The sequence below is a fragment of the Otolemur garnettii genome, unplaced genomic scaffold, assembly GCF_000181295.1.
Source record: "Otolemur garnettii isolate 467f Iridium unplaced genomic scaffold, OtoGar3 scaffold00115, whole genome shotgun sequence".
In the NCBI taxonomy this organism is placed as follows: domain Eukaryota; kingdom Metazoa; phylum Chordata; class Mammalia; order Primates; family Galagidae; genus Otolemur; species Otolemur garnettii.
Genome location: NW_003852510.1, coordinates 1,251,000 through 1,264,508, shown reverse-complemented (window position 1 = coordinate 1,264,508; position 13,509 = coordinate 1,251,000). Strand labels below are relative to the sequence as shown.

The window sequence follows — 13,509 nt, the reverse complement described above, 5'->3', positions numbered from 1 at the left end:
GGCTGAGGCAAGAGAATCTCTTAAGCCCAAGAATTTGAGGTTGCTATGAGCTGTGACGCCATAGCACTCTACTGAGGGCCACATAATAAGACTGTCTCAATATAATAAGAATATCATAATGTGTAATTAATCATTTATTTTTGTGATTATATGATAGTCTCCTCTGCTGTAAGCTCAGAGCAAGAGCATTCTATTCAAAGATGGATGTCTTTGCTATATACATGAATGAACATAGGAAGTAGGCAGAATTTTGGAAGGGAAAGGAATGATTTTTGTTTTGAATGTGTGAGTTTGAGGTATCTGCATTTCATTCCAATGGAATCCATTCATTGCAAGTTCAGTTTCCCATCTCGCTATTCCTGTGCTTGGTATATTCAATTCACACATTCAAAAACAGGGAGCCCCCAGCTCAGCGCCTGTAGCTCAGTGGCTAGGCTCCAGCCACACACACCGAAGCTGGTGGATTTGAATCCAGCCCAGGCCTGCCAAACAACAACGACAACTACAACCAGTTTGAGGTTACTGTGAGCTATGACACCACAACACCCTCCTGAGGACAACACAGTCAGATTCTATCTCAAAAAAAAAAAAAAACCCACCAACAGTATGTACAGAGGTTAATCTCCAGCTTCCCCCCAAATTCCTAGAAGTAGTTGGGTGGGGCTGATAGTCAAAATTTTCTAAATCACTTGATTTTTCTATTGACTGGCCCCTTGCTGAGTCCTCTAAATTCATTCTAAAGTCCTCGTTCACATAAAATCAGGTATGTTGAAAAGGAACTCATTTAGAATAAGAGAAGACACACCTATCATTCATGAATTTTCAAGGATTAGAAAGTTTTGTGATGGAAACAAAGATTGAATATATTTCAAATGATACCATAGATGTAATCATTCCTTAACAAAATGTTTATTGAACACATACTATATGCATCTGCATTAGGTAGACACAAAGATTAAATAGCAAAAAAGGAAACTTTAACCAATGTTAATGGTGTTTACAGGACAGTGACAGACTTTTTTTTTTGAGACAGAGTCTCACATTTTATCTCCCACCCTCAGTAGAGTGCCGTGGCATCACAGCTCACAACGACCTCAAACACTTGGGTTCAAGCAATTTTCTTGCTTCAGCCTCCCAAGTAACTAGGACTACAGGAGCCCGCCACAACACCCGGCTATATTTAGAGACTGGGTCTCTTGCTCAGGGTGGTCTTAAACTTGAGCTCAGGCAATCCACCTGCCTCATCCTCCCAGGGTGCTAGGATTACAGGTGTGAGCCACCAGGCTTCGCCTAGTGACAGACTTTAATCATAGACTCACACAAGCAAATTTAAGATTATAATAACACCAACCATTGCTAATATTTATAGGGTACTTGTGCTAGGATTACAGGTATGAGCCACCACCTGTAATGATTAGACTTTAATCAAACACTCACACAAGTAGCTGCTTTTCCTGTCCTGCAGGCAGGTGGTCTTGGGGAAGTGCCTCACAATTGGCCAGAGGTCTGAGAACAGAAAATAGTCCTAAAAAAAAAAAAAAAAGACTCACACAAGATTACAATAACACCAACCATTGCTAATATTTATAGTGTATTTCTGCTAGGATTACAGGTGTAAGCCACCAGGCTCGGCCTAGTGATAGACTTTAATCAAAGAATCACACAAGTAAATATAAGATTATAATAACACCAACCATTGCTAATATTTATAGCATATTTATATGGCTGGCATTGTTCCATGTCCCTTACAGATGTTAACTTTTTTTTTATTATTTGTTGAGACAGAGTCTCACTATGTTGCCTTTGGTAGAGTGTCGTGGCATCACAGCTCACAACAACCTCAAACTCTTGGGCTTAAGCGATTCTTTTGCCTCAGCTTCCCAAGAAGATGGGAGTACAGGTACCTGCCACAATACCCAGCTATTTTTTCTTGTAGTTGTCATTGTTCTTTTTAGCTGGCCCAGGCCAGGTTTGAACCCACCACCCTCAGTGTATGTGGCTGGCACCATAACCACTGTGTTATGGGTATCAAACTACAGATTAAGAAACCATGGAGGTTGGCTGGGCACAGTGGCTCACACCTATAATCCCAGCATTCTGAGGGCCGAGGTGGGCAGATCTCCTGAGTTCATGGGTTTGAGACCAGCCTGAGCCAGAGGGAGACTCCATCTCTAAAAAAAAAAAAATAGCTGGGCGTTGTGGCAGATGCCTGTAGTCTCAGCTACTCAGGAAGCTGAGGCAAGAGAATGGCTTGAGCCTGAGAGTTTGAGGTTGCTGCGAGCTACAACTCCATAGTACTCTACCAGAGGCTACAAAGTAAGACTATGTTTCACAAAAAAAAAAAAAAAAAAAGGAAAGGAAAGAAAAAGAAAGGAAAAAAAAAGAAGCCAGGCAGGTCAAAGACACCAGACTAAGCAAGAGTGAGACCTTATCTCTACTAAAAAATAGAAAAACTAGTAGGGTATCATGGCAGGTGCCTATAGTCCCAGATACCAGGAGGCTGAGGCAAGAGAATCCCTTGAGCCCAGGAGTTTGAGGTTGCTGTGAGCCATTGCACTCAACCCCAGGGCTAATGAGTATGACTCTGACTAAAAAAAAAAAAAGAAAAAAGAAACCATGGAGAGTGGTCAAGTGCAGTGACTCAGGCCTATAACCCTAGCTCTCTGGGAGGCTTGAGCTCAGGAGTTCAAGAACAGCCTGAGCAAAAATGAGACCCTATCTCTACTAAAAATAGAAAAATAAAAACTAGCTGGGCTGAGTGGTGGCTACTGGGGAGGCTGAGGCAAGAGGATCTCTTAGACCCAAGAGATTGAGGTTGCTGTAAGCTATGATGACATCACTGCACTCTACCAAGGATGACTGAGTGAGACTCTGTCTGAAAACAAAAACAAAAACAAAAAAGTCCCAGCACTTGGGAGACCAAGGCGTGCAGATTGCCTGAGCTCACAGGTTTGAGACCAGCCTCAGCCAGAGCAAGACCCCGGTCTCTAAAATATAGCCAGGCATTGTGGCAGGCGCCTGTAGTTCCAACTGTTTGGGAGGCTGAGGCAAAAGAATCACTTGAGCCAAAGAGTTTGAGGTTTCTGTGAACTATGATGTTACAGCACTCTACCGAGGGCAATAGATTGAGACTGTCTCAAAAAAAGAAAAAGAAAAGAAGGGCAGCGCCTGTGGCTCAGTGAGTAGGGTGCTGGCCCCATATACCGAGGGTGGTGGGTTTGAACTCAGCTCTGGTCAAACTGCAACAAAAAAATAGCCGGGTGTTGTGGCGGGCACCTGTAGTCCCACCTACTCCAGAGACTGAGGCAAGAGAATTGCCTAAGCCCAAGAGCTGGCTGTGAGCTGTGACACCGTCGCACTCTACTGAGGGGGACATAGTGAGACTCTGTCTCTAAAAAAGAAAAGAAAGAAACTATAGAGAAATCTATAAAAAAAATTTTTTTATTCCATTTTGCAGATGAGGAAAGAAAATAACTATAGTGGTACATAAACATAGATGATCTCTCAGTTTCTACACAGAACAACGGGGTTGTTCTGATAAATAAATGAATTCTCAGCTCGGCGCGTGTGGCTCAAGTGGCTAAGGCGCCAGCCACATACACCTAAGGTGCCGGGTTCAAATCCCCAGCCCGGGCCTGCCAAACAACAATGATGGCTGCAACCAAAAAAAAAAAAAAGGCCAGGCGTTGTGGCGGGTGCCTGTAGTCCCAGCTACTTGGGAGGCTGAGGCAGGAGACTCGCTTGAGCCCAGGAGTTGGAGGTTGCTGTGAGCGTGATGCCATGGCACTCTACCCAGGGGGATAGCTTGAGGCTCCGTCTCAAAAAAATAATAATAATAAATAAATAAATAATAAATTCTCACTGGTAGCCCCTAAGGTCAATGCTTGACTTATAGGTCTGAGCATTAGCTTTTATGTGATAATGATGATAGTGATTAAGGTGGGAGACATTACAGACAAAAAGGAGAGCTAAGACCTGAAGGAACATTAGGTGTGAATAAGGAAAAGTGAGTGGTTGAGTGGGGTTGGCCCAAGCAAAGTAACAGTTCCGAGAAAGAGACCTAAAAGAAGGCCACTGTAGCAGAAGCACATGGGAAGGGGAGCATGGCGACAGATGAGGGTGCAGTTAGATGCTACATTCTGTAGGGGGCTGGCCATAGTAAACATTTTAAACCTATGAGTCACAGGGAGCTTTCCAGAGACAGATATACATTTCATAATATTCTTTTGGCTACTACTAAAACAAAGAATTGAGAGGACTGGAAACAAATTTGAGTAGATGATTAGGAACCTTGTGCCATAGTACAGAGAAGAGGAAAATGGCAGCTTGTTTAAGGCTAGTGATGGTGGGTTTGGAGAGTAGAGAGATATATGTATTTTTAAAATATATATTTATTTATGACAGAGCCTCACTATGTCATCCTGGGTAGAGTGCTGTGGTTTTATAGCTCATGGCAACCTCAAACTCTTGGGCTTAAGTGATTCTCTTGCCTCCCAAGTAGCTGGGACTACAGGAATCTGCCACACACCCAGCTATTATTTAATTATCATTATTATTATTATTATTATTATTTGAAACAGAGTCTTACTCTGTCACCCTGGGCAGAGTGCCCTGGGGTCATGAACAACCTCAAACTCTTGGGCTCAAGTGTTCTTTTTGTCTCAGCCTCACCAGTAACTGGAACTACAGGCACCTGCCACCATACCTGACTAGTTTTTCTTTTCTTCTTTTTTTTTTTTTTTTGAGACAGAGCCTCAAGCTATCCCCCTGGGTAGAGTGCTGTCGCATCATAGCTCACAGCAACCTACAACTCCTGGGCTCAAGCATGTCTCCTGCCTCAGCCTCCCAAGTAGCTGGGACCATAGGCGCCTGCCACAACACCCAGCTATTTTTTGGCTGCAGCCGTCATTGTTGTTTTGGCGGCCCCGGGCTGGATTCGAACCTGCCACCTTAGGTTTATGTGGCTGGCACCTTAGCCACTTAAGCCACAGGTGCCGAGCCTAGTTTTTCTATTTTTAGTAGAGACAGGATCTCCTCTTGCTCAGGCTGGTCTCAAACTCCTGAGCTCAGGCAGTCCACCTGCCTCAGCCTCTCAGAGTGCTGATTATAGGAATGGGCCACCACATCCAGCAGAGAGCAGATACATTTAAAATTTGTTAAAAAAAAATAAAATAAAATTTAAAATTTGTTGATGGTTTAGAGAGGATGGGGAATGAGGACAGGGAAACACTTGTGTTTCTGACCAGTAACCATTCACTCAGCTAAGACTCTAGGAAAAGGCCCAGTTTTCAGAGGGGAAACCCTAAGTTCAGTTATGTACACATTGAATTTGAGGTGTCCCTGAGACTTCCAAAAAGAGTTCACAAATGACGAGAGCCCAGATGCATGACTGAGACTATAGTCATCAATAAGGGAATAGTTGGTGAAATCTCGAGAATAGATGAAAACTATCCTGGGGAAGTATCAGGTAAGAAAGAAGTGCCTGGGACTGAGCTTTGAGGGATGCCAAGGCTTGACTTTGGGCAGAAGAAGAAACAGGATCAGAAAGAGTGGCCAGAAGTGAAAGAAAAAAATTAAGAGAGCCGGGTGTGGTGGCTCACATTTGTGCTCCTAGCACTTTGGGAGGCCGAGGCAGGTGGATTGCTTGAGCTCAGGAGTTTAAGATCAGCCTGAGCAAGAGCAAGACCCCCATCTTGCCCCAATATTAGCTGTGTGATGTGGCAGATGCCTGTAGTCCTAGCTACTTGGGAAGCTGAGGCAGGATTGCTTGAGCCCAAGAATTTGAGGTTGCCGTGAGCTATGACACTATGACACTCAACTCAGGGTGACAGAGACTCTTTCTCAAAAAAAAAAAAAATTAGGAGAGCATTGTGTCACTTTAGCTGAGCCAAATGAGCATTTCAAGGAGGAGGGAATAGTCGATCGTGTCCTTTGTTGCTGAAAAGTTAATAAGAAGACTGAAAAATATTGGATTTGTTGACACCCAGCTCTCACTAGTGAGAAAGCAGTGTTTTCAGCCAGAGCTTTTTCAAGGGTATGATAGATCAGGACCCCAAAAGGGACTGGCTGCACAGTGAGTAGAAGGAAAGGAAATGGAATGGGATGTAGGATCCAGGAAGGAGTTTGTTTTGTTTAATAGACAAAAATGAGAACATTTAAAAATCATTGAGAAGGACCTCATTGAGAGAGAAAAATTGGAAATACATAGATGAAATCAAGCTGTATACCGTTGGTCCATGGGTATCAGATACATAGATTCAATCAACACTGATCAAAAATAGTTGAAAGAATGAAAAGGATTGTTGCATCTGTAGTGAACATGTACAGAGTTTTTTTCTTGTCATTATTCTCTAATCAATAGAATATAACAGCTAGTTACACAGCATTTCTATTCTACTAGGCATTTTTTTTTTCTTTGCAGTTTGGCCAGGGCCGGGCTTGAACCCACCACCCCTAGTTATATGGGGCTGGTGCCCTACTCCTTGAGCCACAGGCACTGTCCTGTGCTAGGCATTTGTAATCTAAAAATTATTTAAAGCATATGGTAAGATATATGTAAATTATATGCAAATACTACACCGTGTTATATAAGGGACTTGATCATCTATGGATTTTGGTATTCAAGAGGGGTCCTGGAACCAATGCCTTATAAATATTGAGATATGACTGAAGTCTACAAGGTAGAGTTCTGAGAAGGCAGGCAGACAGAATCCAAAGATAGGAAAATAATTGGCCCCAGATAGGAGGAAGGACAGGTTCTGTATTAAAACAGGAGGGAAGGAAGACAGGATGGTGCAGGTAAAGGTGAGGTAGTAAGAACATGGGAACTGCCAAGGGATAGTTTCTATTTTTTCTGTAAAGAAGAACAAGGTCATCTACTGAGAGTGTGGTGTAAGGAGAGGTGAATCAGAGTTAATGACAGAAGCTGGCACAAAGGGCTCACACTAATAGAGTCAAATGTAGGGACCTGCCCAAGTAGAACCATCCCATCCAGGAAAGAGAGAATATACCAATCCCTCCTACTCTAACCCTTTAAATTCCCATCCACCTTAAACCATGTCCTGACTCCTTTTTCAGACTCAACTCTCTTACACCTGGGTGTAAAGGCTACGTTGCCCACACAGAACCTGAACTCTGATTTCCTTTCATTCACGTTTCAGAATAATCTTCTGTTTTTTGTCCTTGACCTCTCACACACCTGTAATCTTAGCATTCTGAGAGGCCAAGGCAGAAGGAGCCCTTGAACTCAGTAGTTGGAGACCAGACTGAGCAAGAGTAGGACCCCATCTCTAGTAAAAATAGAAAAATTAGCCAGGCATTGTGGTGGGCACCTGCAGTTGAAGCTACTTGGGAGGCTGAGATGAGAGGATTATTTGGACCCAGGAGCTTGAGGTTGCTGTGAGGTAGGCTGACACCAGGGCACTCTAGCCTCCATTCACTAGATGCAGCACAAAGTCAAAGAGAACGGAAAGGCTTGAATAAAAGGTAGAAACTAGGGCAGTTGAGATGACCAAGGTTGGGTGATGTTGAGAGCTCAGTTGGAGGTTCTTGGGTACCAGTCTGCCCTATTGTATAGATTTTTAGAGCAGTGCACAAACTACCCACTTCTGCCATATAGAAAGCGGATAATTAGGTTCATTAGAGTTTAGAGGATTTCCAGGTGGATGAAATTTTAAAAAATTGACTAGCACTCTCGGAGGTGAGGCAGGTGGATTGCCTGAGCTTAAGAGTTTGAGACCAGCCTGAGCAGGAGCAAGAGTCTATTTCCACTAAAAAATAGAAAAATTAGCTGGGTGTTGTGGTGGGCACCTATAGTCCCAGCCACTCGGGAGGCTAAGGCAAGAAGATTGCTTGAGCCACTGAGGCTGCAGTGAGCTATGATACCACATCTCAGCACTCTACCCAGGGCAAAGGAGTGAGATTTTCTCCCCCTACGCCCCCGAAAAAAGTTGAAGAACAATGGAGTTTATTGGCAAGAGAGAGAAATTGTAGACCACAAAATTTAGTAGAGATTAAGAGGGAAAATAAGAAAGAGAATTAAAAGAGCAATGAGGGTCAATGAATGAGTATCCTTATCCTTTCAATAATGTGAAAGAAAGTAGTCTCGGCACCTTTGGCTCACGTGGCTAAGGCGCCCACCACGTACACCTAAGGTGGTGGGTTCGAATACCAGCCCAGGCCCACCAAACAACAATGATGGCTGCAACCAAAAAATAGCTGGGTGTTGTGGCGGATGCCTGTGGTCCCAGCTACTTGGGAGGCTGAGGCAGGAGACTTGCTTGAGCCCAGAAGTTGGAGGTTGCTGTGAGCTGTGATGCCACAGCACTCTATCCAGGGGGACAGCTTGAGGCTCTGTCTCAAAAAAAAAAGGTGAAAGAAAGTCATTGTAGGAGTATTTAACAAGTGTAGAAGGAAAAAATTTCCTTTTTTTTTTTTTTTGAGACAGAGTATCACTATGTCACCCTTGGTAGAGTGCTCTGGCGTCACAGCTCACAGCAACCTCAAACTCTTGCCTCAGCCTCCTAAGTAGCTGGTACTATAGGCTACTGCCACAGTCATTGTTGTTTAGCAGGTCCTGGCCAGGTTCAAACCCACCAGCCCTGGTATATGTGACTAGCTCTCTCGCCACTGAGCACCGGCGCTGAGCCTATTCTCTAAATTAAAAAAAAAAGAAATGTTTTTTTTTTAAGGTAAAATGATGACTCTCATTCAGATATAAATTGAAAAATGTTAAAAATTTTAGTCCTTTCGCATCCTCACTTCAAAGATCATAAACAAGAAGGAACAATGGTCGTGCCCAAAAGGGTCATGGCCATATGCAACCTATTTGCTACATGAACTGCACCCGATGTGTGCCCAGAGACAAAGCTATAAAGAAGTTCATCATTCGGAACATAGCGGAGGCCACAACTGTGAGGGACATTTCTGAAGCAAGTGTCTTCGATGCCTATGTGCTTCCCAAGCTCTATGTGAAGCTACATTACTGTGAGAGTTGTGCTATTCACAGCGAGGTAATCAGGAGTCATTCTCGGGAAGCCCACATGGACCCACCACCTCCACCCCAATTTAGACCTGTGGGTGCTGCCCCATGACCTCCACCAAAGCCTATGTAAGGAGTTGAGTTTTTTGGGGTTTTTTGCAGTTTTTGGCCGGAGCTGGGTTTCAACCCACCACCTCCAGCATGTGGGGCCAGTGCCCTACTCCTTTGAGCTACAGGCACTGCCCAGGAGTTGAGTTCTTGATAGGTATTTTGAGAATGCTTATCCTCTAGGAAAAAATAAAATGGAAATTATGCTTAAAAAAAAAAGATCTTAGTGAACTCCGGCTGGGCACGGTGACTCACACCTATAATCCCAGCACTTGGGAGGCCAAGGCAGGTGGATTGCCTGAGCTCACAGGTGTGAGACCAGCCTGAGCCAGAGCAAGGCCTCTTCTCTAAAAATAGCGGGGCATTGTGGTGGGCACTTGTAGTCCCAGCTACTTGGGAAGCTGAGGTGAGAGAATCGCTTAAGCCCAAGAGTTGGAGGTTGCTGTGAGCTGTGATGACATGGCACTCCACCTGAGTGCCTACTGAGACTCTACCTGGAAAAAAAAAAAGAAGAAGAAGTAGAAGGAAAAAAAGAAAGAAAAGGCCAGCCTTGTGCCTCATGCCTGTAATCCTAGCACTCTGGGAGGCTGAGGCGGGTGAATAGCTTGAGCTCACAAGTTCCATACCAGCCTGAGCAAAAGCAACCACCCCCCGCCCCCCCCAATCTCTACTAAAAATAGAGAAAAAAACCAAGGCAAGAGGATTGCTTGGGCCCAAGAATTGGAGGTTGCTGTGAACTATGATGCCAGGGTAACAACTTGAGACTCTGTCTCCAAAAAAAATTTAAAAATAAAGAAAATTACCCCCCCAAAAAAGAACCAAAAGTGAATATACATATCTACATTTACAAATCAGGGAAGTTGAAATGAATTTGTAAATGTAGGCAAAAACTGGCTTCTTCCCATATAGGAGAGGTATGTTAATTGAACTGCCACTGGGCATAATTTATTTGCAAGTCTATAGACAAGGATAATTTTGCACTGCTTTCTATAACTTACAAAGCTGTTAAATAACTCGAAATCAATAAAAGGCTAAAATCGGATACTCTTGTAAGGGTCTGCTTTAAAGAATGTATAGTTTTCCAATGGAAATACCAGTTATGGCTCGGCGCCTGTGGCTCAAATGGCTAAGGCGCCAGCCACATACACCTAAGGTGGTGGGTTTGAATCCAGCCCGGGCCCGCCAAAAACTAATGATGGCTGCAACCAAAAACTAGCCAGGCGTTGTGGCGGGCGCCTGTGGTCCCAGCTACTTGGGAGGCTGAGGCAGCAGAATCGCTTGAGCCCAGGAGTTGGAGGTTGCTGTGAGCTGTGATGCCATGGCACTCCACCCAGGGGTACAGCTTGAGGCTCTGTTTCAAAAAAAAAAAAAAAAGAAAGAAAGAAATACCAGTTATATTTTGTTTATTCCAAATTTCCTTACACCTCTCTTTTCTGAGGTACATGAAAACTGAGAGCATAAGCAACTACCATTTGGGTGGATAAAGGGAAAATGCCTTTAAGAGACAGCCAGATTTGTCTGGATGCAGTGGCTGAGTCTCCTAGGCCTCTGGGAGGCTGAGGCAGGAGAATCCCTTTAGCTCAGGAGTTGGAGATCAGCCTGAGTAAGAGTGAGACCCCTTCTCTACTAAAAATAGAAAAATTAGCTGAATGTGTGGTGCATGCTTGTAGTTCCAGCTACTGTGGAGGCTGAAGCAAGAGGATCTCTTGAGGCTGCTGTGAGCTATGACGACACCATGGAACTCTATCCAGGGGGACAGAGTGAGACTGTGTCAAATAAAAAAAAAAAAGATATAGCCAGATTTTAATGAAGATAAGAAATCGGAGAAAATGCTGTTTTGAGAATGGCCAGGGCTTTTGAAGGTTATGGATTATTAATTCTAAAGAACACAGTGGAAGAGTTTGGACAGGAAGGGAAGGTAGGGTGAAGGTGAGAAAGAAGCAACAATCTAGGGAATATTATAGACACAAGAACACATAAGAATTTTTTTTGTTTTTTGTTTTGAGACAGAGTCTCACTCTGTCACTCTCAGTAGAGTGCTATGGCATCACAGCTCACAACAACCTCCAATTCTTGGGCTTAAGTGATCCTCTTGCCTCAGCCTCCCAAGTAGCTGGGACTACAGGCACCCACCACAATGCCAGCTATTTTTTTGTTGCAGTTGTCATTGTTGTTTAACCCACCAGCCTTGGTGCAGGTGGCCAGGGCCATAACCACTGTACTATGGGCTTGTGCTGAGCTGAGCCAAGCCAGAATGATGGTTTTTAAGCAGAGCTCAGTGGCTCACGCCTGTAGTGCTAGCACTCTGGGAGGCTGAGGAGAGATCTCTTGAGCTCAGGAGTTTGGGACCAGCCTGACCAAGTGTGAGACACCATTTCTACTAACAGTAGAAAAATTAGCGAGGTGTTGTGATGGGTGCCTATAGTCCCAGCTACTCCAGAGGCTCAGGTGGGAGGCTCAGTTGAGCCCAGGAGTTTGAGGCTCCAGTGCACAATGATTGCATCTGTGAATTGCCACTACATTCCAGCCTGGGCTCTATAATGTGACCTCTTTTATTTTATTTTATTTTATTTTGAGGCAGAGTCTCACTATGTCGCCCTTAATAGAGTGCCATGGTGTCACAGCTCACAGCAATCTCAAACTCCTAGGCTTAAGTGATTCTTTTGCCTCAGCCTCCCAAGTAGCTGGGACTACAGGTGCCAGCTGGGACTACAGGTGCCCGCTGCAATGCCCGGCTTTTTTTTTTTGAGACAGATTCTCATTATGTCACTCTTGGTAGAGTGCTATGGCATTACAGCTCAACAGCAACCTCACTCAAACTCTTGGGCGTAAACTATTCTCTTGTCTCAGCCTCCCAAGTAGCTGGGACTACAGGCGCCCACCACAACACCCACCTATTTTTTGGCTGTAGTTGTCACTGTTGTTTGGCAGGCCCAGGCTGGGTTCAACCCACCAGCTCTGGTGTGTGTGACTGGTGCCCTAGGCACCCCCAGCTGTTTTTTGTTGTAGCTGTCATTGTTGTCTAGAAGGTCCAGGCCAAGTTTGAACCCACCATTTTCAGTGTATGTGGCTGGTACCATAACCACCGTGCCTGTGCTATAGGCACCAAGCCAGACTTCTTTTACTTTAAAAAAAATAAAAATAAAAAAGAAGAAAAATGGTGGTTCTCAATGGAGGAGAGAGGTTGCTTCCCTGACTCAGGGTTGTCAGATAAAACACAGCTAACTTAAATTAGAATTCAGGTAAATATTTTTTAATAAGTATGTTTTGGCTTTTTAGTTTATTTTTGCTTTTTTGTCCGGCTAAATCTGGTATTCCATCCTAAGGAGACATTTGTTAGACATTTTTGATTGTCACAGTTGTGTAGAGAAGGAGGGTAATGAGTTGAGGCCTGGAATGCTACTAAATGTGTGTATCTGACCGTGCACAGAACAGCTCCCCACAGCAAAGACCTATGTGAAAATAGTGCCCAGGTTGTTCATGCAGGATATAGTTGGAAACTTTAAAACAAACAAACCCTAAAAGTAGAACCCATGTTGAGAAAGCCTGCATTTGAACAATAATCTCTAAATTTTTATTTACTGTTTTGCTTGTTTATTTATTTACTTATTTATTGTAGACAGAGTCTCACTGTTTCCCAGGCTAGAGTGCCATGGCATTAGCCTAGCTCACAGTAACCTCCAACTCGTGGGCTCAATTGTGCTAGGATTACAGGTGTGAGCCACCAATTATTTTATTGCAAAATGTCCTCCTTTATATATTTTTAGTATGTATCCCGCATTAGTTACACATTATAAACATGTACAGTCCAAATGTATTATATACTTTTTTTAAATCACAAAAATGTTTACAAGTTATAAACATTTACTTAATGGCATTTTGAAATATGAAATTTTGTTGATGATGGACCTGCCTTGCCCCACAAACTGGACCCTATTTTGGGAATAGGTGTCATCAGTCTGCTTGCGGTGGCAGGGTCCAACATGCTGCCTCGGTTTTCTTTGTCCCATACTTTGGAGTCCAGAAGTGTTTGTCAAATCAGATACCTGATTTCCATGCTTCTCAAACTTGTGGAAGAGGCCTCAGGCACCTGGCTCCCAGGTGTGCAATCTAGTTGTGCTTTAGGCCTGCCTCCTAGGGGTGTTTAGATCCAGCTGGAACTGACGAGAACAGGCTTACTAAAACTGTGTACCCTTCAGTGTCTGGGGTCATTTTCCTGGCTCCCCACAACTCCTAGGGGCTTTCAGTGTAATCCAACCCTAGCTCCGCTATCCCTCCAGCCTTGTACCATCTTACCCCACCTACACTCATCTGCCCCCAGTGCATCCTGTGGGTTCAGACCTAGCTTTTCTATATGGAAAGCCTCTTCTCTACCCACCCTAACTGTGTGCACTCACCTATCTTGATTGACATATTCGGGA

The 13,509-nt window shown here is 44.0% G+C and overlaps 1 protein-coding gene across 1 annotated transcript; it reads left to right on the top strand.

The window, feature by feature from the left end:
- The first annotated feature begins 8,816 nt into the window (after positions 1-8,816).
- LOC111727639 (40S ribosomal protein S26-like) lies at positions 8,817-9,092 on the top strand. The gene has a single exon (XM_023517634.1). It carries the CDS (start codon positions 8,817-8,819, stop codon positions 9,090-9,092), a length of 276 nt encoding a protein of 91 aa, XP_023373402.1.
- The last annotated feature ends 4,417 nt before the right edge of the window (positions 9,093-13,509 follow it).